The sequence below is a fragment of the Sus scrofa genome, chromosome 1 (genome assembly GCF_054392235.1).
Source record: "Sus scrofa isolate SSC_HxYL_T2T_F1_AM1 chromosome 1, Sscrofa_HxYL_maternal_Yorkshire_Landrace_v2.0, whole genome shotgun sequence".
Classification (NCBI taxonomy): Eukaryota; Metazoa; Chordata; class Mammalia; order Artiodactyla; family Suidae; genus Sus; species Sus scrofa.
In genome coordinates this window covers 153,026,520-153,050,610 of record NC_139383.1, presented here as the reverse complement: position 1 = coordinate 153,050,610, position 24,091 = coordinate 153,026,520, and the positions used below count along the sequence as shown (strand labels likewise).

At 45.0% G+C, this 24,091-nt stretch overlaps 1 protein-coding gene across 4 annotated transcripts in view; it reads left to right on the top strand.

The window, feature by feature from the left end:
• LOC102163334 (uncharacterized) overlaps positions 1-24,091 on the top strand; it is a 158,769-nt gene that overhangs the window by 13,969 nt on the left and 120,709 nt on the right. For 2 of the 4 annotated variants that reach the window (XR_014840413.1, XM_085017122.1), the window contains exons 5-7: positions 6,840-6,911; positions 7,928-7,987; positions 17,570-17,831. Coding sequence is in view for 1 of the 4 variants with exons in the window: in XM_085017116.1 (XP_084873242.1) it covers positions 17,821-17,831 (11 nt within the window). In the remaining 3 variants the exon portion in view is untranslated. Of the gene's footprint in view, positions 1-6,839; positions 6,912-7,927; positions 7,988-8,830; positions 9,093-14,481; positions 14,542-15,384; positions 15,647-16,666; positions 16,727-17,569; positions 17,832-24,091 lie in introns of those variants that run through there. The other 2 variants (XM_085017116.1, XR_014840416.1) reach the window with 2 other exon arrangements.

The window sequence follows — 24,091 nt, the reverse complement described above, 5'->3', positions numbered from 1 at the left end:
CTTTACTGTGGAAACGTTCATTAGTGCTGTAGATTAGATTCTATATATAAGTGATATCATATGGTATTTGTCTTTCCCTTTCTGACTTACTTCACTCAGTATGAGAGTCTCTAGTTCCATCCATGTTGCTGCAAATGACATTATTTTGTTCTTTTTTATGGCTGAGTTGTATTTCTTTGTGTATATATATGTATCACATCTTCCTAATTCAGTCAACTGTCGATGGATATTTGGGTTGTATCCATGTCTTGGCTATTGTGAATAGTGCTGCAATGATCATACAGGTTTATGTGTCTTTTTCAAGGAAAGTTTTGTCCAGATATATGCCCAAGAGTGGGATTGCTGGGTCATTTTAGTGATATGTATTGTTGTCTAGGGTACCTCCATACTGTTCTCCATAGTGGTTGTACCAGCTTACATTCCCTCCAACAGTGCAGGAGGGTTCCTTTTTTTCCACACCCTCTCCAGCATTTGTTATTTGTGGACCTATTAATGATGGCCATTCTAACTGGTGTGAGGTGGTATCTCATGGTAGTTTTGATTTGCATTTCTCTAATAATCAGGGGTGTTGAGCATTTTTTCACGTGCTTGTTGGCCATCTGTATATCTTCTTTGGAGAAATGTCTATTCAGGTCTTTTGCCCATTTTTCCATTGGGTTGTTGGCTTTTTTTACTGTTGAGTTGTATATGTTGTTTGTATATTTTAGAGGTTAAGTCCTTGTCAGTTGCATTATTTGAAACTATTTTCCCCATTCTGTAAGTTGTTTTTTTGTTTTTGGTTTCCTTTATTGTGCAAAAGCTTGTCCATTTGATTAGGTCCCATTGGTTTATTTTTGTTTTTATTTCTGTTGTTTTGGGAGACTGACCTGAATAAATATTCATAAGATTGATGTCAGAGAATGTTTTGCCTATGTTCTCTCTTCCAGGAGTTTGATGGTGTCTTGTCTTTTGAGCCTTTAAGCAATTTTGAGTGTTTTTTTTGTGCATGGTGTGAAGGTGTGTTCTTGTTCAATTGATTTGCATTCACTTGTCCAGGTGTCCCAACAATACTTCCTGAAAAGACTGTCTCTTCCCCATTTTATGTTCGTGCCTCCTTTGTCAAAGATTACTTGATCATAGGTGACTTGGTTTATTTCTGAGTTCTCTCTTCTGTTTCACTGATCTGTATGTCTGTTTTGGTACCAGTACCATATTGTCTTGATGACTGTGGCTTTGTAATCTTGCCTGAAGTCTGGGAGAGTTATGCTTCCTGGTTGGTTTTTGTTCCTCAGGATTGCTTTGGCAATTCTGGGTGTTTTATGGCTCCATATAAATTTTTGGATTTTTAGTTGCAGTTCTGTAAAAACTGTCATGGGTAATTTGATAGGGATTGCATTGAATTTGTAGATTGCTTTGGGTAGTATGGCCATTTTTATGATATAATTTTTCCAACCCAGGAGCATAAAATCTCTTTCCATTTTTTTGCATCTTTAATATCTTTGATTAAAGTTTTATGGTTCTCAGCATCTAAATCTTTCACCTCCTTGGTAAGGTTTATTCCCAGGTATTTGATTTTTTGGGGGGTGAAATTTTAAAAGGTATTATATTTTTGTATTCCTTTTCTAATATTTCCTTTTAAGTATACTGAAATTAAACTGATTTCTGAATGTTAATCTTATATCCTGCTACTTTGCTGAATTCGTTGATCTGTTTGTGCAGCTTTTGGGTTGAGTCCTTAGAGTTTTCTATATATAGTGTCATGTCATCTGTGTACAGTGACAATTTTACCTTTTCTCTTCCTATTTGGGTACATTTTATTTCCTTTGTTTGTCTGATTGCTGTGGCTAGGATTTCCAATCCTGTGTTGAATAACAGTGGTGAGAGTGGACATCCTTGTCTTGTTCCAAATTTTAGTGGGCAGGCTTTTAACTTTTATCCATTGAGTATCTTTGCTGTGGGTTTGTCATAAGTGGCTTTGATTATGTTGAGGTATGTTCCCTCTGTACCCACTTTGGTAAGAGATTTTATCATAAACGGATGTTGGACTTTGTCAAGTGCTCTTTCTACATCTATTGAGATGATTATGTGGTTTTTGACTTTAATTTTGTTAATGTGGTGTATTACATTGATTGGATTTTTTTTTTCATATGTTGAACCATCCTTGTGAACCTGGGATGAATCCCATCTGGTTGTGGTGCATGGTCTTCTTTATATGTTGTTGGATTCAGTTGGCTAAGATTTTGTTGAGATTTTTTTGCATCTATTTTCATCAATGATATTGGCCTATAGTTTTCTTTTGGTGATATCTTTGCCTGGTTATTGAATTAGGGTAATGGTGGTGGCATAGAATGTCTTTGGGCATGTTCCTTCTTCGTCAACCTTTTGAAAAAGTTTAAGGAATATGGGCATAAGTTCCTCTTTGTATGTTTTGTAGAATTTGCCTCTGAAGCTATCTGATCATGGACCTTTATTTGCAGGGAGTGTTTTTATGACATATTTAATTTCATTTTTAGTGATTAGTATGTTCAGTTGATCTGTTTCTCCTTGATTCAGTTTTTGTAGGCTCTAAGTCTCTAGAAAGTTGGCCATTTCTTCTAGGTTGTCAGATTTGTTGGCATATAATTGTTCATAGTATTCTCTTATTCTTTTTTGGTTCTTTCTATCCCCTCACTCTCAATCTATATGTGTCCTTTGCCCTAAGGTGTGTTTGTGGGAGAAGGTGAGTGTGACCTCTTACTACTCCTGTATTTTGTTCTGCCTCCTGGATTAATTTGATACTCTTCATAAGATCACATTGGGTTCACTATCAAAAGTATTAGCAATTATCAAAGTAATGGTATACAGACTGGGTCTGGCTTCTTGAGTCAGCTGTCTATATAAGGTGTCATCTCATCTTGATCTGGTAGTTTCTCCTTTGTCTAAGCATTGTTTTAAGGTGATTTTTGAGGTCAGCAGTATTTTATAGGCCAGTCCATTGCAGGAGTTCTTTCTGAATGGAAATACTGATCCAGCAGTGAATTCCTTTCAGTTTTGCTCTGCATGAGCTAATTGAATGCTTGGTAAGTGTCCTTCGATCTGGGTTGTTGGTAGAGTTTCAAATGATGGCTTTTCCACTATGAATAAATCCAACCCTTGGTTGCAGGTTATGGAGCATCCAGTCTTCATCCAAAGATAGATTACTGAGATAGGCTTCAGAAACAAACTTAGAGTGCCCTTTTAACAATTCATTTGGTAGTCTCCATGGCTAGGAACTTGAAATAATATCTGTGAGGGTGCAGGTTTAATCCCTGGCCTCTCTCAGTGGGTTAAGTATCTGGTGTTGCCACAAGTTGTGTCATAGGTCACAGATGTGGCTCCGACATCACATGGCTTATGGCTCTGGCATAGACCAGCAGCTGCAGCTCTGATTCAAACCCTAGCACAGGAACTTCCATTTGCCACAGGTACGGCCCTGTAGAAAACTACAGCAACAATTCAGTTAAAATTTGCAATATATAATAGCAAATAGCTGCCTGGGAAGTGAGTCTTAGTAAATTTAGCTCTTCATTAACAAAACTAGGATTTAATATCCACTGAAACCTAATCTTTTTATCTCTAAAACTACCCTCATTTCTACCAATTATAGCCAAATTGAGGCTAATTTGTTTGGAAAATAGGTTTCAATAAATTCTTCCTGATGATTAACATAAGTGTAATTGAACATAGAAGCTCTTTTAAAATTGGCTTTTCCAGAACTTTTTATAAGGAATCTCAGATTGTTTGTCTTTTGGCTGCACCTGCTGCATATATAAATTCTTGGGCTAGGGATGGAACCTGCACCACAGCAATGATCCAAGCCGCTGCAGTGACAACACCAGATACTTAACTGTCTTAACTCCTCAGATTACATTTCAAAGGCCTATCCAGGCCAGGAAAACCATGCTGAGGTCTTTTCACAGATTTTACCAGCAGTATCAACAGAATTGGGTGAATTCCTCCCTTTTCATGGACCCCAAAATGCTTTGAGATTCCTGCACCTATTAGGAGGTGGCCTTCCTAATTTACCTGATAAAGCTGCCAGGAACCTAAGAGCTTCCATTATCTGGAGGGGTCAGGAAAGGAAATATAAATGTTTCAATTTTTCTTACAAAGGTATAATTTACTAAATTGTAACTCAAAAATTAGCTTGAGGAGAAGGGTTTCCTTATATCTGGAAAGTAAATTAAAAGTCAGTAATAATTCAGAAACCATAAATATTATAACCATATTCATCAGTTTACTCAGTCCTATGTAACTAATACTTTTTGTTAATAGTTTTATGAAGCCACAAGGTTTTCCTTTAGAATTCTTTAATTTCTTACCCATTTGAGTCTTTTGATCTGTAAGTTATAAGAAAAATGTACTTTTCAAAAAGTCCTTGCTAAGAATCTTCTTGAAGAGGAAACATTTCAACAAAGTCATGAGAGTAAAACTGAAACTGTCTATAAATGACAAAAGACTTAAAAAGAAATTGTTAAAAGACCTGATAATGCAGTTAACAAAGAGATGTGGTTATGGCTGTGGCATATAATAATTTGTGATAACTATAGAATTATGACTGATAAAATTTTACCAGGACATACTAGATTCTTAGGAACTCTATATATTAGAATATCTAGATTAATAACATTTACCCATATAATATAACCTAAGGATATTTATTACTCATTTGACAATGATGCTAATGTAATTTAACATATCAAATGAACCTAATTAGTTTAAAATCTTTAGAACATTTCAAGGTCCCTTTTAATCATTCTAGAGTTTTCCAGAGTTAGCTAGAGGTCAAAGGAACTTCCTTTGCATTTGAGAAGTTTGTTAAAAATATCAAAAAACTTTTAAAATTCTTGGTAAAATAAGGTCATAGGTCACTGTGAAACAATACTTATTCACTTAACCAAAGTGACAATAAAATTTCAAAGGCAAATCCACAAGAGGTCATTTCAAAGGTACTTAAAACATTGCTATCAAAAATGCTTAAAACATGCTATCCAAAGCAGCTTAACAGTCTAAGAAGACCTTGCTTTCTTAGCAGAAAGAGAAAACCAAAGTCTAGTCTTACATTAGCTTACTTTTAATAAAAAATTAATTAAATTCAATCTAAACTTAGCCAATTCTGATTATCCACAAAACTGTTTTCTCAGGGTCCCTTTTCCACAAATCTTCCATAATTTTCTGTCTCCCTAGTTGTTTGTCCCCTATTTTTTTTTTTTTACCATCCAGAAAAAACCAACTATAGGGAGAAAATTACTTTCTTTCCTGCTAACAAAATGCAATTCCCGCTCCTCATTTCTTTTTATTGAAAGCACACATCCTACTTTGCTACTGTGTGCTGAAATAGTAGTAGTATCTCAGGTAGCTTTGATCATTTTTAATTTTTATTTTTTCCATTGTAGTTGGTTTACAGTGTTGTATCAATTTCTACTATATAGCAAAGTGACCCAATCACACACATACACACACACAGGCACATTATTTTCTCATCCTCCATCATGTTCCATAATAAATGACTAGATATAGTTCCCTGTGCTATACAGCAGGATCTCATTGCTTATCCACTCAAAATACAATAGTTTTGCATCTGTTAACCTCAGACTCCCAGTCCATCCCACTCCCTCCCCTTCCCCCTTGGCAACCACAAGCCTGTTCTCCACATCCATGAGTAATTACATATTTAAATTAGAATCCTCAACTCTTAAAAAACCTTAATTTCTAGTGCAAATTAAGAAGTAAATAATTGTGAGCTATCTTTTACATTAGCATTCTGTGGATTAGCAAACATATATACCAATTATATGCTCAACCTGCAGCATGTGGAAGTTCCCAGGCCAGGGGTCCAGTTGAAGGTGCAGCTGCCAGCCTATGCCACCACCACAGCAATGCTGGAGCTGTGCCATGTCTGTGACCTACACCATAGCTCAGGTCAGCTTTGGATCCTTAGCCCACTGAATGAGGCCAGAGATGAAACATTCTTTGTCATGAATCCTAGTTGGGCTCATGACCTGCTGAGCCACAATGAGAACTTCAATAATTTCTAAGAACATGTGCTTTCTTATAGAAATTATCTTGGCATGGCACCAACTGTATTAATAGTCCCAACTACCTATAGTTTGCTGTAAAAGGAAGCCAGTGTTCAGTAATTAATGTCTAAGTATCGTATCTTATTATATTTGAGACTGACTTAACTATTCAGTAAACTTCTATCATTTAACCTAATTTAATAAATGCTAAAATTTTGTTATCAAATACCTGGAGAAATTATGTGAAGTAGACATTTCTGAAAAATAATTATTCCTGAAGAGTTCAACCGAAATCTCTTACCTCATTTACATTTAATTTACTTGTAAAATTGTGTCATACCAAGTTATTTTTCTTGCTGACAAGTTTGCAACAGATATTAGATCTTATTTGACTTCTATTAAACCTAGGTATATTAGAAGTATTATACGTAATGTTTATGAATCTAAAGATATGTCTATATTAATTCAATCAATAAACTTAGCCTAATACCAAATATAAATTTAATAACGAATATTTTCCCACATAAACTTGAGATTAATTCTGGTCAGTTTCCTTTTAATTTTCTTCAAATTTCTGATAATGTATTAAAGTGTTTAATTTCCTTTAGTCCAATTAAACATAGATTAGTTTTGATTATACATTCCAAAATTATCAAATAGGTACATGCAGACATACAGAGAAGACACGACCAGAGGTCTCATAGCTTCTATTTAAAACTAAGTCATGAGTCAAAAATTACAGTAAAAAAACTCACAAGTTTATAAATAACTGTTGGAATAAGTTAAATTTAAAAGGCTACTTACCTACCCTTTTTTCCTCAGTCTCAAGAACTAGAGATGGTCTGGATAAGAGAAGTGTTCCTGAAAACCATGGTAGAAGGTTTGCATCACAAGGTAAGATGAGAGAAAAGCAAGTTCTCGTAGAAAGATTTGTTTCATCAGGGTCAGAATACTGAAAAGATGTTTTATCAAGCTAGCATTCTTGAATAACAATGTATGCAGGAAAAGAGAACTTATTGACAATTTTCAAAGCAGTATTTTTCTATAATTCCAAAATAAGTACATACTTAAAGTTCTGTATGTACTGGGACGAGATGTGAGTTGGAGATGGCTTTTTGAAGCAATACATATATCTGAGTGGTTTATTTCCTATTTTAGAGTTGAATTTGACAGTGATAAAGTTCACAAGTGAAACTATGCAGTGGGCTACTGTGCTGCTTTAGAACTTAATTCCTCTAGAATAACCTAAGGTGTCCTAGGGTGCGCTTCTTCCCTTTTGGATTTTTTTTTTTTGTCTTTTTTTTTATTGCTATTTCTTGGGCCGCACCCTCGGCATATGGAGGTTCCCAGGCTAGGGGTCGAATCGAGCTGTAGCCACCAGCCTATGCCAGAGCCACAGCAACACGGAATCTAAGCCGCCTCTGCAACCTAAACAACAGAACACGGCAATGCCGGATCGTTAATACACTGAGCAAGGGCAGGGACCGAACCCTCAACCTCATGGTTCCTAGTCAGATTCATTAACCAATGCGTAAAGATGGGAACTCCCCCCATTCTTCCCTTTTGGAATGGTCAAGAGATCTTGCTAGTGTCTTCTGGCCTGCCTTGTTTCTGTAGAGCAATCCGCGGATAGCCTTAGGTGGGTACCCATATCACTAGGTAACTCTTTGTTTCTCTCTCGCTGCCTTCAGCACCCTCTCTTTGTCTTTAACTTTCGCTGCTTTTGGGTTTGTTTTTTTCAGTGTGTCTTGGTGTGATCCTGTTTGGGTTGGCCTGTGTGGGGGGCCCTGTGCACTTCCTGCCTCTTGATGTAGTGTTCCTTTAGATTTGGAAAGTTTTCAGGCATCATTGCGTCACATACGTTTTGTTTCCTTCTCCAGGCTTGACTGTTATCTTTGTTTCCATTGCAGCTTGTTTGCCGTGCTCTGTCAGATTTTGACTGGACAGCGTGCTGCCCCAGTTACACATAGGTTTGTGCCTTCTTTTTGCTTAACTTATGATGCTTCCTCAGGCGTGACTAGACAGGGTGGCCAGTGCTCCCCAGCAGGATCTCCTTGCTAATCCATTCCAAAGGCAAGAGTGTGTGTCTGTTAACCCTGAGTTCGCAATGCATCCCACTCCCTGGCCCTCCTCCTCCCTGGCAACCACAAGCCTATTGTCCAAGTGGGTGAGTTTTGTTTCTCTGGAAAGGTTCACCTGTGCCGTACATTAGATTCCAGATGCAGGTGATGTCACATGGCATTTGTCTTTGTCTTTGTGACTTGCTTCGCTCAGGAGGAGAGTCTCGAGTTGCGCCCGTGCTGCTACAACTGGCATTGTTTTGTGCTTTGTCTGGCTGCGTAGTGGTCCGTCGTGTCCATGGAGATACGACGTCTTCTTCCTGGGTTCGTCTCTCGATGGACACGTAGGTGGTCTCCATGTGTGGGCTCTTGTGCATAGGGCTGCCATGAACTCTAGTGTACGGGTGCCTGTGTCTTTCTCAAGCCGAGCTTTGTCCGGATCGATGCCCAAGAGTGAGTGGGATGGCTGGGTCTTGTGGGAGCTCTACACTTTTTTTTCTGAGGGTCCTCCATAGCGTTTTGCATGGTGGTCGGACGCAGTTACAGCCCCACCACCAGGGAAGGAGGATTCCCTTTTCTGCACACCCTCTCCAGCCTGTGTGGTTGTTTGACTTGTTAATGGGGACCCTTCTGACCTGTGTCAGGTAGTGCCCCATCATGAGTGTGCGACCTCCTGTCGATTTAGAGTCCTTTTTTGTTGTTGTTGTTGTTCTTCTCATTCTCATTATCTTCTTCTCATTCTTTGGTCTCCAGGTCTTATTTCTAAAGTGTTTCCTTTTAGGGCCACACCTGTGGCCTATGGCGGTTGCCCGGCTAGGTGTGGATTTGGAGCTGTCCTTGCCAGGCTAGGCCCCAGCCAGAGCAATGCCTGGTCCGAGCTATATCGCTAATCCGAGCCCCGGCTCATGGCATTGCTGGATCCTTAAGCCACCGAGGGAGGCTGGGGATCGAACCTGCATCCTCATGGATTCTAGTCAGAATGGTTTCTGCTGAGCCACAAGGGAATGTCCTCGAGGTATGTTTTTTTTTTTCTTTTTGTCATTTCCACTTTGATTTCCTCAGTGACCTCTTGTTTCCCTGAGTAGCATGTTGTTTCGGCTTCTTCAGGTCCGTTTCTTCTCATGTCTCTGCTCACGGTTTCTTTCTAATCTCATGCCATTTTGGTCTGAGCAGAGAGCTTGAACTAGTTTCTCTACTCTCGCCTTTGTGAAGGTTCGTTTTGTTCCCCACGATGTGGTCATGGGTGTCAAGTGTGTTAACCCCTTCCCATGTCTGGGAGCTTTAGCCTGATAGTCATGTAGGCTGACACACGTGCTAGGAAAACGTCGAGATGTCCTGAGCCTCCTTGCCCACCTTGGCTGAATCTATAGTCCTTTTTCCACATCTCCATGTTTGTCCTTTTGCAGTCCTTGTGTTTATGCCCAGGTTTGCGCTAGGTGTGCATGGGTTTTCCTTTGAGATCTGTATACTGCCTCAAGTGATTGCTTTTGAAATGCAATTGCCTCCATCCTGTTTCTTCTTACTTCATGTTTGCGTGGAGAAGACCTTTGCGTATTTCTTGTAGAATGGGGCTTAGTATTGCTGTAGTGGGTACGTGTTTGGTGTTTGGAGAAGGTCTTCGTTTCTCCTGGTATGTTAAGTGAAATTCTTGGGGAGGAGAGTATTCTAGGCTGCGCCTTCTTCCCTTTTGGAATGGTCAAGAGATCTTGCTAGTGTCTTCTGGCCTGCCTTGTTTCTGTAGAGCAATCCGCGGATAGCCTTAGGTGGGTACCCATATCACTAGGTAACTCTTTGTTTCTCTCTCGCTGCCTTCAGCACCCTCTCTTTGTCTTTAACTTTCGCTGCTTTGGGGTTTGTTTTTTTCAGTGTGTCTTGGTGTGATCCTGTTTGGGTTGGCCTGTGTGGGGGGCCCTGTGCACTTCCTGCCTCTTGATGTAGTGTTCCTTTAGATTTGGAAAGTTTTCAGGCATCATTGCGTCACATACGTTTTGTTTCCTTCTCCAGGCTTGACTGTTATCTTTGTTTCCATTGCAGCTTGTTTGCCGTGCTCTGTCAGATTTTGACTGGACAGCGTGCTGCCCCAGTTACACATAGGTTTGTGCCTTCTTTTTGCTTAACTTATGATGCTTCCTCAGGCGTGACTAGACAGGGTGGCCAGTGCTCCCCAGCAGGATCTCCTTGCTAATCCATTCCAAAGGCAAGAGTGTGTGTCTGTTAACCCTGAGTTCGCAATGCATCCCACTCCCTGGCCCTCCTCCTCCCTGGCAACCACAAGCCTATTGTCCAAGTGGGTGAGTTTCGTTTCTCTGGAAAGGTTCACCTGTGCCGTACATTAGATTCCAGATGCAGGTGATGTCACATGGCATTTGTCTTTGTCTTTGTGACTTGCTTCGCTCAGGAGGAGAGTCTCGAGTTGCGCCCGTGCTGCTACAGCTGGCATTGTTTTGTGCTTTGTCTGGCTGCGTAGTGGTCCGTCGTGTCCATGGAGATACGACGTCTTCTTCCTGGGTTCGTCTCTCGATGGACACGTAGGTGGTCTCCATGTGTGGGCTCTTGTGCATAGGGCTGCCATGAACTCTAGTGTACGGGTGCCTGTGTCTTTCTCAAGCCGAGCTTTGTCCGGATCGATGCCCAAGAGTGAGTGGGATGGCTGGGTCTTGTGGGAGCTCTACACTTTTTTTTCTGAGGGTCCTCCATAGCGTTTTGCATGGTGGTCGGACGCAGTTACAGCCCCACCACCAGGGAAGGAGGATTCCCTTTTCTGCACACCCTCTCCAGCCTGTGTGGTTGTTTGACTTGTTAATGGGGACCCTTCTGACCTGTGTCAGGTAGTGCCCCATCATGAGTGTGCGACCTCCTGTCGATTTAGAGTCCTTTTTTGTTGTTGTTGTTGTTCTTCTCATTCTCATTATCTTCTTCTCATTCTTTGGTCTCCAGGTCTTATTTCTAAAGTGTTTCCTTTTAGGGCCACACCTGTGGCCTATGGCGGTTGCCCGGCTAGGTGTGGATTTGGAGCTGTCCTTGCCAGGCTATGCCCCAGCCAGAGCAATGCCTGGTCCGAGCTATATCGCTAATCCGAGCCCCGGCTCATGGCATTGCTGGATCCTTAAGCCACCGAGGGAGGCTGGGGATCGAACCTGCATCCTCATGGATTCTAGTCAGAATGGTTTCTGCTGAGCCACAAGGGAATGTCCTCGAGGTATGTTTTTTTTTTTTCTTTTTGTCATTTCCACTTTGATTTCCTCAGTGACCTCTTGTTTCCCTGAGTAGCATGTTGTTTCGGCTTCTTCAGGTCCGTTTCTTCTCATGTCTCTGCTCACGGTTTCTTTCTAATCTCATGCCATTTTGGTCTGAGCAGAGAGCTTGAACTAGTTTCTCTACTCTCGCCTTTGTGAAGGTTCGTTTTGTTCCCCACGATGTGGTCATGGGTGTCAAGTGTGTTAACCCCTTCCCATGTCTGGGAGCTTTAGCCTGATAGTCATGTAGGCTGACACACGTGCTAGGAAAACGTCGAGATGTCCTGAGCCTCCTTGCCCACCTTGGCTGAATCTATAGTCCTTTTTCCACATCTCCATGTTTGTCCTTTTGCAGTCCTTGTGTTTATGCCCAGGTTTGCGCTAGGTGTGCATGGGTTTTCCTTTGAGATCTGTATACTGCCTCAAGTGATTGCTTTTGAAATGCAATTGCCTCCATCCTGTTTCTTCTTACTTCATGTTTGCGTGGAGAAGACCTTTGCGTATTTCTTGTAGAATGGGGCTTAGTATTGCTGTAGTGGGTACGTGTTTGGTGTTTGGAGAAGGTCTTCGTTTCTCCTGGTATGTTAAGTGAAATTCTTGGGGAGGAGAGTATTCTAGGCTGCGCCTTCTTCCCTTTTGGAATGGTCAAGAGATCTTGCTAGTGTCTTCTGGCCTGCCTTGTTTCTGTAGAGCAATCCGCGGATAGCCTTAGGTGGGTACCCATATCACTAGGTAACTCTTTGTTTCTCTCTCGCTGCCTTCAGCACCCTCTCTTTGTCTTTAACTTTCGCTGCTTTGGGGTTTGTTTTTTTCAGTGTGTCTTGGTGTGATCCTGTTTGGGTTGGCCTGTGTGGGGGGCCCTGTGCACTTCCTGCCTCTTGATGTAGTGTTCCTTTAGATTTGGAAAGTTTTCAGGCATCATTGCGTCACATACGTTTTGTTTCCTTCTCCAGGCTTGACTGTTATCTTTGTTTCCATTGCAGCTTGTTTGCCGTGCTCTGTCAGATTTTGACTGGACAGCGTGCTGCCCCAGTTACACATAGGTTTGTGCCTTCTTTTTCCTTAACTTATCATGCTTCCTCAGGCGTGACTAGACAGGGTGGCCAGTGCTCCCCAGCAGGATCTCCTTGCTAATCCATTCCAAAGGCAAGAGTGTGTGTCTGTTAACCCTGAGTTCGCAATGCATCCCACTCCCTGGCCCTCCTCCTCCCTGGCAACCACAAGCCTATTGTCCAAGTGGGTGAGTTTTGTTTCTCTGGAAAGGTTCACCTGTGCCGTACATTAGATTCCAGATGCAGGTGATGTCACATGGCATTTGTCTTTGTCTTTGTGACTTGCTTCGCTCAGGAGGAGAGTCTCGAGTTGCGCCCGTGCTGCTACAGCTGGCATTGTTTTGTGCTTTGTCTGGCTGCGTAGTGGTCCGTCGTGTCCATGGAGATACGACGTCTTCTTCCTGGGTTCGTCTCTCGATGGACACGTAGGTGGTCTCCATGTGTGGGCTCTTGTGCATAGGGCTGCCATGAACTCTAGTGTACGGGTGCCTGTGTCTTTCTCAAGCCGAGCTTTGTCCGGATCGATGCCCAAGAGTGAGTGGGATGGCTGGGTCTTGTGGGAGCTCTACACTTTTTTTTCTGAGGGTCCTCCATAGCGTTTTGCATGGTGGTCGGACGCAGTTACAGCCCCACCACCAGGGAAGGAGGATTCCCTTTTCTGCACACCCTCTCCAGCCTGTGTGGTTGTTTGACTTGTTAATGGGGACCCTTCTGACCTGTGTCAGGTAGTGCCCCATCATGAGTGTGCGACCTCCTGTCGATTTAGAGTCCTTTTTTGTTGTTGTTGTTGTTCTTCTCATTCTCATTATCTTCTTCTCATTCTTTGGTCTCCAGGTCTTATTTCTAAAGTGTTTCCTTTTAGGGCCACACCTGTGGCCTATGGCGGTTGCCCGGCTAGGTGTGGATTTGGAGCTGTCCTTGCCAGGCTAGGCCCCAGCCAGAGCAATGCCTGGTCCGAGCTATATCGCTAATCCGAGCCCCGGCTCATGGCATTGCTGGATCCTTAAGCCACCGAGGGAGGCTGGGGATCGAACCTGCATCCTCATGGATTCTAGTCAGAATGGTTTCTGCTGAGCCACAAGGGAATGTCCTCGAGGTATGTTTTTTTTTTTTCTTTTTGTCATTTCCACTTTGATTTCCTCAGTGACCTCTTGTTTCCCTGAGTAGCATGTTGTTTCGGCTTCTTCAGGTCCGTTTCTTCTCATGTCTCTGCTCACGGTTTCTTTCTAATCTCATGCCATTTTGCTCTGAGCAGAGAGCTTGAACTAGTTTCTCTACTCTCCCATTTGTGAAGGTTCGTTTTGTTCCCCACGATGTGGTCATGGGTGTCAAGTGTGTTAACCCCTTCCCATGTCTGGGAGCTTTAGCCTGATAGTCATGTAGGCTGACACACGTGCTAGGAAAACGTCGAGATGTCCTGAGCCTCCTTGCCCACCTTGGCTGAATCTATAGTCCTTTTTCCACATCTCCATGTTTGTCCTTTTGCAGTCCTTGTGTTTATGCCCAGGTTTGCGCTAGGTGTGCATGGGTTTTCCTTTGAGATCTGTATACTGCCTCAAGTGATTGCTTTTGAAATGCAATTGCCTCCATCCTGTTTCTTCTTACTTCATGTTTGCGTGGAGAAGACCTTTGCGTATTTCTTGTAGAATGGGGCTTAGTATTGCTGTAGTGGGTACGTGTTTGGTGTTTGGAGAAGGTCTTCGTTTCTCCTGGTATGTTAAGTGAAATTCTTGGGGAGGAGAGTATTCTAGGCTGCGCCTTCTTCCCTTTTGGAATGGTCAAGAGATCTTGCTAGTGTCTTCTGGCCTGCCTTGTTTCTGTAGAGCAATCCGCGGATAGCCTTAGGTGGGTACCCATATCACTAGGTAACTCTTTGTTTCTCTCTCGCTGCCTTCAGCACCCTCTCTTTGTCTTTAACTTTCGCTGCTTTGGGGTTTGTTTTTTTCAGTGTGTCTTGGTGTGAGCCTGTTTGGGTTGGCCTGTGTGGGGGGCCCTGTGCACTTCCTGCCTCTTGATGTAGTGTTCCTTTAGATTTGGAAAGTTTTCAGGCATCATTGCGTCACATACGTTTTGTTTCCTTCTCCAGGCTTGACTGTTATCTTTGTTTCCATTGCAGCTTGTTTGCCGTGCTCTGTCAGATTTTGACTGGACAGCGTGCTGCCCCAGTTACACATAGGTTTGTGCCTTCTTTTTCCTTAACTTATCATGCTTCCTCAGGCGTGACTAGACAGGGTGGCCAGTGCTCCCCAGCAGGATCTCCTTGCTAATCCATTCCAAAGGCAAGAGTGTGTGTCTGTTAACCCTGAGTTCGCAATGCATCCCACTCCCTGGCCCTCCTCCTCCCTGGCAACCACAAGCCTATTGTCCAAGTGGGTGAGTTTCGTTTCTCTGGAAAGATTCACCTGTGCCGTACATTAGATTCCAGATGCAGGTGATGTCACATGGCATTTGTCTTTGTCTTTGTGACTTGCTTCGCTCAGGAGGAGAGTCTCGAGTTGCGCCCGTGCTGCTACAGCTGGCATTGTTTTGTGCTTTGTCTGGCTGCGTAGTGGTCCGTCGTGTCCATGGAGATACGACGTCTTCTTCCTGGGTTCGTCTCTCGATGGACACGTAGGTGGTCTCCATGTGTGGGCTCTTGTGCATAGGGCTGCCATGAACTCTAGTGTACGGGTGCCTGTGTCTTTCTCAAGCCGAGCTTTGTCCGGATCGATGCCCAAGAGTGAGTGGGATGGCTGGGTCTTGTGGGAGCTCTACACTTTTTTTTCTGAGGGTCCTCCATAGCGTTTTGCATGGTGGTCGGACGCAGTTACAGCCCCACCACCAGGGAAGGAGGATTCCCTTTTCTGCACACCCTCTCCAGCCTGTGTGGTTGTTTGACTTGTTAATGGGGACCCTTCTGACCTGTGTCAGGTAGTGCCCCATCATGAGTGTGCGACCTCCTGTCGATTTAGAGTCCTTTTTTGTTGTTGTTGTTGTTCTTCTCATTCTCATTATCTTCTTCTCATTCTTTGGTCTCCAGGTCTTATTTCTAAAGTGTTTCCTTTTAGGGCCACACCTGTGGCCTATGGCGGTTGCCCGGCTAGGTGTGGATTTGGAGCTGTCCTTGCCAGGCTAGGCCCCAGCCAGAGCAATGCCTGGTCCGAGCTACATCGCTAATCCGAGCCCCGGCTCATGGCATTGCTGGATCCTTAAGGCACTGAGCGAGGCTGGGGATCGAACCTGCATCCTCATGGATTCTAGTCAGAATGGTTTCTGCTGAGCCACAAGGGAATGTCCTCGAGGTATGTTTTTTTTTTTTCTTTTTGTCATTTCCACTTTGATTTCCTCAGTGACCTCTTGTTTCCCTGAGTAGCATGTTGTTTCGGCTTCTTCAGGTCCGTTTCTTCTCATGTCTCTGCTCACGGTTTCTTTCTAATCTCATGCCATTTTGCTCTGAGCAGAGAGCTTGAACTAGTTTCTCTACTCTCGCCTTTGTGAAGGTTCGTTTTGTTCCCCACGATGTGGTCATGGGTGTCAAGTGTGTTAACCCCTTCCCATGTCTGGGAGCTTTAGCCTGATAGTCATGTAGGCTGACACACGTGCTAGGAAAACGTCGAGATGTCCTGAGCCTCCTTGCCCACCTTGGCTGAATCTATAGTCCTTTTTCCACATCTCCATGTTTGTCCTTTTGCAGTCCTTGTGTTTATGCCCAGGTTTGCGCTAGGTGTGCATGGGTTTTCCTTTGAGATCTGTATACTGCCTCAAGTGATTGCTTTTGAAATGCAATTGCCTCCATCCTGTTTCTTCTTACTTCATGTTTGCGTGGAGAAGACCTTTGCGTATTTCTTCTAGAATGGGGCTTAGTATTGCTGTAGTGGGTACGTGTTTGGTGTTTGGAGAAGGTCTTCGTTTCTCCTGGTATGTTAAGTGAAATTCTTGGGGAGGAGAGTATTCTAGGCTGCGCCTTCTTCCCTTTTGGAATGGTCAAGAGATCTTGCTAGTGTCTTCTGGCCTGCCTTGTTTCTGTAGAGCAATCCGCGGATAGCCTTAGGTGGGTACCCATATCACTAGGTAACTCTTTGTTTCTCTCTCGCTGCCTTCAGCACCCTCTCTTTGTCTTTAACTTTCGCTGCTTTGGGGTTTGTTTTTTTCAGTGTGTCTTGGTGTGAGCCTGTTTGGGTTGGCCTGTGTGGGGGGCCCTGTGCACTTCCTGCCTCTTGATGTAGTGTTCCTTTAGATTTGGAAAGTTTTCAGGCATCATTGCGTCACATACGTTTTGTTTCCTTCTCCAGGCTTGACTGTTATCTTTGTTTCCATTGCAGCTTGTTTGCCGTGCTCTGTCAGATTTTGACTGGACAGCGTGCTGCCCCAGTTACACATAGGTTTGTGCCTTCTTTTTGCTTAACTTATCATGCTTCCTCAGGCGTGACTAGACAGGGTGGCCAGTGCTCCCCAGCAGGATCTCCTTGCTAATCCATTCCAAAGGCAAGAGTGTGTGTCTGTTAACCCTGAGTTCGCAATGCATCCCACTCCCTGGCCCTCCTCCTCCCTGGCAACCACAAGCCTATTGTCCAAGTGGGTGAGTTTCGTTTCTCTGGAAAGGTTCACCTGTGCCGTACATTAGATTCCAGATGCAGGTGATGTCACATGGCATTTGTCTTTGTCTTTGTGACTTGCTTCGCTCAGGAGGAGAGTCTCGAGTTGCGCCCGTGCTGCTACAGCTGGCATTGTTTTGTGCTTTGTCTGGCTGCGTAGTGGTCCGTCGTGTCCATGGAGATACGACGTCTTCTTCCTGGGTTCGTCTCTCGATGGACACGTAGGTGGTCTCCATGTGTGGGCTCTTGTGCATAGGGCTGCCATGAACTCTAGTGTACGGGTGCCTGTGTCTTTCTCAAGCCGAGCTTTGTCCGGATCGATGCCCAAGAGTGAGTGGGATGGCTGGGTCTTGTGGGAGCTCTACACTTTTTTTTCTGAGGGTCCTCCATAGCGTTTTGCATGGTGGTCGGACGCAGTTACAGCCCCACCACCAGGGAAGGAGGATTCCCTTTTCTGCACACCCTCTCCAGCCTGTGTGGTTGTTTGACTTGTTAATGGGGACCCTTCTGACCTGTGTCAGGTAGTGCCCCATCATGAGTGTGCGACCTCCTGTCGATTTAGAGTCCTTTTTTGTTGTTGTTGTTGTTCTTCTCATTCTCATTATCTTCTTCTCATTCTTTGGTCTCCAGGTCTTATTTCTAAAGTGTTTCCTTTTAGGGCCACACCTGTGGCCTATGGCGGTTGCCCGGCTAGGTGTGGATTTGGAGCTGTCCTTGCCAGGCTAGGCCCCAGCCAGAGCAATGCCTGGTCCGAGCTATATCGCTAATCCGAGCCCCGGCTCATGGCATTGCTGGATCCTTAAGCCACCGAGGGAGGCTGGGGATCGAACCTGCATCCTCATGGATTCTAGTCAGAATGGTTTCTGCTGAGCCACAAGGGAATGTCCTCGAGGTATGTTTTTTTTTTTCTTTTTGTCATTTCCACTTTGATTTCCTCAGTGACCTCTTGTTTCCCTGAGTAGCATGTTGTTTCGGCTTCTTCAGGTCCGTTTCTTCTCATGTCTCTGCTCACGGTTTCTTTCTAATCTCATGCCATTTTGCTCTGAGCAGAGAGCTTGAACTAGTTTCTCTACTCTCGCCTTTGTGAAGGTTCGTTTTGTTCCCCACGATGTGGTCATGGGTGTCAAGTGTGTTAACCCCTTCCCATGTCTGGGAGCTTTAGCCTGATAGTCATGTAGGCTGACACACGTGCTAGGAAAACGTCGAGATGTCCTGAGCCTCCTTGCCCACCTTGGCTGAATCTATAGTCCTTTTTCCACATCTCCATGTTTGTCCTTTTGCAGTCCTTGTGTTTATGCCCAGGTTTGCGCTAGGTGTGCATGGGTTTTCCTTTGAGATCTGTATACTGCCTCAAGTGATTGCTTTTGAAATGCAATTGCCTCCATCCTGTTTCTTCTTACTTCATGTTTGCGTGGAGAAGACCTTTGCGTATTTCTTGTAGAATGGGGCTTAGTATTGCTGTAGTGGGTACGTGTTTGGTGTTTGGAGAAGGTCTTCGTTTCTCCTGGTATGTTAAGTGAAATTCTTGGGGAGGAGAGTATTCTAGGCTGCGCCTTCTTCCCTTTTGGAATGGTCAAGAGATCTTGCTAGTGTCTTCTGGCCTGCCTTGTTTCTGTAGAGCAATCCGCGGATAGCCTTAGGTGGGTACCCATATCACTAGGTAACTCTTTGTTTCTCTCTCGCTGCCTTCAGCACCCTCTCTTTGTCTTTAACTTTCGCTGCTTTGGGGTTTGTTTTTTTCAGTGTGTCTTGGTGTGAGCCTGTTTGGGTTGGCCTGTGTGGGGGGCCCTGTGCACTTCCTGCCTCTTGATGTAGTGTTCCTTTAGATTTGGAAAGTTTTCAGGCATCATTGCGTCACATACGTTTTGTTTCCTTCTCCAGGCTTGACTGTTATCTTTGTTTCCATTGCAGCTTGTTTGCCGTGCTCTGTCAGATTTTGACTGGACAGCGTGCTGCCCCAGTTACACATAGGTTTGTGCCTTCTTTTTGCTTAACTTATCATGCTTCCTCAGGCGTGACTAGACAGGGTGGCCAGTGCTCCCCAGCAGGATCTCCTTGCTAATCCATTCCAAAGGCAAGAGTGTGTGTCTGTTAACCCTGAGTTCGCAATGCATCCCACTCCCTGGCCCTCCTCCTCCCTGGCAACCACAAGCCTATTGTCCAAGTGGGTGAGTTTCGTTTCTCTGGAAAGGTTCACCTGTGCCGTACATTAGATTCCAGATGCAGGTGATGTCACATGGCATTTGTCTTTGTCTTTGTGACTTGCTTCGCTCAGGAGGAGAGTCTCGAGTTGCGCCCGTGCTGCTACAGCTGGCATTGTTTTGTGCTTTGTCTGGCTGCGTAGTGGTCCGTCGTGTCCATGGAGATACGACGTCTTCTTCCTGGGTTCGTCTCTCGATGGACACGTAGGTGGTCTCCATGTGTGGGCTCTTGTGCATAGGGCTGCCATGAACTCTAGTGTACGGGTGCCTGTGTCTTTCTCAAGCCGAGCTTTGTCCGGATCGATGCCCAAGAGTGAGTGGGATGGCTGGGTCTTGTGGGAGCTGTACACTTTTTTTTCTGAGGGTCCTCCATAGCGTTTTGCATGGTGGTCGGACGCAGTTACAGCCCCACCACCAGGGAAGGAGGATTCCCTTTTCTGCACACCCTCTCCAGCCTGTGTGGTTGTTTGACTTGTTAATGGGGACCCTTCTGACCTGTGTCAGGTAGTGCCCCATCATGAGTGTGCGACCTCCTGTCGATTTAGAGTCCTTTTTTGTTGTTGTTGTTGTTCTTCTCATTCTCATTATCTTCTTCTCATTCTTTGGTCTCCAGGTCTTATTTCTAAAGTGTTTCCTTTTAGGGCCACACCTGTGGCCTATGGCGGTTGCCCGGCTAGGTGTGGATTTGGAGCTGTCCTTGCCAGGCTAGGCCCCAGCCAGAGCAATGCCTGGTCCGAGCTACATCGCTAATCCGAGCCCCGGCTCATGGCATTGCTGGATCCTTAAGCCACCGAGGGAGGCTGGGGATCGAACCTGCATCCTCATGGATTCTAGTCAGAATGGTTTCTGCTGAGCCACAAGGGAATGTCCTCGAGGTATGTTTTTTTTTTTCTTTTTGTCATTTCCACTTTGATTTCCTCAGTGACCTCTTGTTTCCCTGAGTAGCATGTTGTTTTGGCTTCTTCAGGTCCGTTTCTTCTCATGTCTCTGCTCACGGTTTCTTTCTAATCTCATGCCATTTTGCTCTGAGCAGAGAGCTTGAACTAGTTTCTCTACTCTCGCCTTTGTGAAGGTTCGTTTTGTTCCCCACGATGTGGTCATGGGTGTCAAGTGTGTTAACCCCTTCCCATGTCTGGGAGCTTTAGCCTGATAGTCATGTAGGCTGACACACGTGCTAGGAAAACGTCGAGATGTCCTGAGCCTCCTTGCCCACCTTGGCTGAATCTATAGTCCTTTTTCCACATCTCCATGTTTGTCCTTTTGCAGTCCTTGTGTTTATGCCCAGGTTTGCGCTAGGTGTGCATGGGTTTTCCTTTGAGATCTGTATACTGCCTCAAGTGATTGCTTTTGAAATGCAATTGCCTCCATCCTGTTTCTTCTTACTTCATGTTTGCGTGGAGAAGACCTTTGCGTATTTCTTCTAGAATGGGGCTTAGTATTGCTGTAGTGGGTACGTGTTTGGTGTTTGGAGAAGGTCTTCGTTTCTCCTGGTATGTTAAGTGAAATTCTTGGGGAGGAGAGTATTCTAGGCTGCGCCTTCTTCCCTTTTGGAATGGTCAAGAGATCTTGCTAGTGTCTTCTGGCCTGCCTTGTTTCTGTAGAGCAATCCGCGGATAGCCTTAGGTGGGTACCCATATCACTAGGTAACTCTTTGTTTCTCTCTCGCTGCCTTCAGCACCCTCTCTTTGTCTTTAACTTTCGCTGCTTTTGGGTTTGTTTTTTTCAGTGTGTCTTGGTGTGATCCTGTTTGGGTTGGCCTGTGTGGGGGGCCCTGTGCACTTCCTGCCTCTTGATGTAGTGTTCCTTTAGATTTGGAAAGTTTTCAGGCATCATTGCGTCACATACGTTTTGTTTCCTTCTCCAGGCTTGACTGTTATCTTTGTTTGCACTGCAGCTTGTTTGCCGTGCTCTGTCAGATTTTGACTGGACAGCGTGCTGCCCCAGTTACACATAGGTTTGTGCCTTCTTTTTGCTTAACTTATCATGCTTCCTCAGGCGTGACTAGACAGGGTGGCCAGTGCTCCCCAGCAGGATCTCCTTGCTAATCCATTCCAAAGGCAAGAGTGTGTGTCTGTTAACCCTGAGTTCGCAATGCATCCCACTCCCTGGCCCTCCTCCTCCCTGGCAACCACAAGCCTATTGTCCAAGTGGGTGAGTTTCGTTTCTCTGGAAAGGTTCACCTGTGCCGTACATTAGATTCCAGATGCAGGTGATGTCACATGGCATTTGTCTTTGTCTTTGTGACTTGCTTCGCTCAGGAGGAGAGTCTCGAGTTGCGCCCGTGCTGCTACAGCTGGCATTGTTTTGTGCTTTGTCTGGCTGCGTAGTGGTCCGTCGTGTCCATGGAGATACGACGTCTTCTTCCTGGGTTCGTCTCTCGATGGACACGTAGGTGGTCTCCATGTGTGGGCTCTTGTGCATAGGGCTGCCATGAACTCTAGTGTACGGGTGCCTGTGTCTTTCTCAAGCCGAGCTTTGTCCGGATCGATGCCCAAGAGTGAGTGGGATGGCTGGGTCTTGTGGGAGCTCTACACTTTTTTTTCTGAGGGTCCTCCATAGCGTTTTGCATGGTGGTCGGACGCAGTTACAGCCCCACCACCAGGGAAGGAGGATTCCCTTTTCTGCACACCCTCTCCAGCCTGTGTGGTTGTTTGACTTGTTAATGGGGACCCTTCTGACCTGTGTCAGGTAGTGCCCCATCATGAGTGTGCGACCTCCTGTCGATTTAGAGTCCTTTTTTGTTGTTGTTGTTGTTCTTCTCATTCTCATTATCTTCTTCTCATTCTTTGGTCTCCAGGTCTTATTTCTAAAGTGTTTCCTTTTAGGGCCACACCTGTGGCCTATGGCGGTTGCCCGGCTAGGTGTGGATTTGGAGCTGTCCTTGCCAGGCTAGGCCCCAGCCAGAGCAATGCCTGGTCCGAGCTACATCGCTAATCCGAGCCCCGGCTCATGGCATTGCTGGATCCTTAAGGCACTGAGCGAGGCTGGGGATCGAACCTGCATCCTCATGGATTCTAGTCAGAATGGTTTCTGCTGAGCCACAAGGGAATGTCCTCGAGGTATGTTTTTTTTTTTCTTTTTGTCATTTCCACTTTGATTTCCTCAGTGACCTCTTGTTTCCCTGAGTAGCATGTTGTTTCGGCTTCTTCAGGTCCGTTTCTTCTCATGTCTCTGCTCACGGTTTCTTTCTAATCTCATGCCATTTTGCTCTGAGCAGAGAGCTTGAACTAGTTTCTCTACTCTCGCCTTTGTGAAGGTTCGTTTTGTTCCCCACGATGTGGTCATGGGTGTCAAGTGTGTTAACCCCTTCCCATGTCTGGGAGCTTTAGCCTGATAGTCATGTAGGCTGACACACGTGCTAGGAAAACGTCGAGATGTCCTGAGCCTCCTTGCCCACCTTGGCTGAATCTATAGTCCTTTTTCCACATCTCCATGTTTGTCCTTTTGCAGTCCTTGTGTTTATGCCCAGGTTTGCGCTAGGTGTGCATGGGTTTTCCTTTGAGATCTGTATACTGCCTCAAGTGATTGCTTTTGAAATGCAATTGCCTCCATCCTGTTTCTTCTTACTTCATGTTTGCGTGGAGAAGACCTTTGCGTATTTCTTGTAGAATGGGGCTTAGTATTGCTGTAGTGGGTACGTGTTTGGTGTTTGGAGAAGGTCTTCGTTTCTCCTGGTATGTTAAGTGAAATTCTTGGGGAGGAGAGTATTCTAGGCTGCGCCTTCTTCCCTTTTGGAATGGTCAAGAGATCTTGCTAGTGTCTTCTGGCCTGCCTTGTTTCTGTAGAGCAATCCGCGGATAGCCTTAGGTGGGTACCCATATCACTAGGTAACTCTTTGTTTCTCTCTCGCTGCCTTCAGCACCCTCTCTTTGTCTTTAACTTTCGCTGCTTTGGGGTTTGTTTTTTTCAGTGTGTCTTGGTGTGATCCTGTTTGGGTTGGCCTGTGTGGGGGGCCCTGTGCACTTCCTGCCTCTTGATGTAGTGTTCCTTTAGATTTGGAAAGTTTTCAGGCATCATTGCGTCACATACGTTTTGTTTCCTTCTCCAGGCTTGACTGTTATCTTTGTTTGCACTGCAGCTTGTTTGCCGTGCTCTGTCAGATTTTGACTGGACAGCGTGCTGCCCCAGTTACACATAGGTTTGTGCCTTCTTTTTGCTTAACTTATCATGCTTCCTCAGGCGTGACTAGACAGGGTGGCCAGTGCTCCCCAGCAGGATCTCCTTGCTAATCCATTCCAAAGGCAAGAGTGTGTGTCTGTTAACCCTGAGTTCGCAATGCATCCCACTCCCTGGCCCTCCTCCTCCCTGGCAACCACAAGCCTATTGTCCAAGTGGGTGAGTTTCGTTTCTCTGGAAAGGTTCACCTGTGCCGTACATTAGATTCCAGATGCAGGTGATGTCACATGGCATTTGTCTTTGTCTTTGTGACTTGCTTCGCTCAGGAGGAGAGTCTCGAGTTGCGCCCGTGCTGCTACAGCTGGCATTGTTTTGTGCTTTGTCTGGCTGCGTAGTGGTCCGTCGTGTCCATGGAGATACGACGTCTTCTTCCTGGGTTCGTCTCTCGATGGACACGTAGGTGGTCTCCATGTGTGGGCTCTTGTGCATAGGGCTGCCATGAACTCTAGTGTACGGGTGCCTGTGTCTTTCTCAAGCCGAGCTTTGTCCGGATCGATGCCCAAGAGTGAGTGGGATGGCTGGGTCTTGTGGGAGCTCTACACTTTTTTTTCTGAGGGTCCTCCATAGCGTTTTGCATGGTGGTCGGACGCAGTTACAGCCCCACCACCAGGGAAGGAGGATTCCCTTTTCTGCACACCCTCTCCAGCCTGTGTGGTTGTTTGACTTGTTAATGGGGACCCTTCTGACCTGTGTCAGGTAGTGCCCCATCATGAGTGTGCGACCTCCTGTCGATTTAGAGTCCTTTTTTGTTGTTGTTGTTGTTCTTCTCATTCTC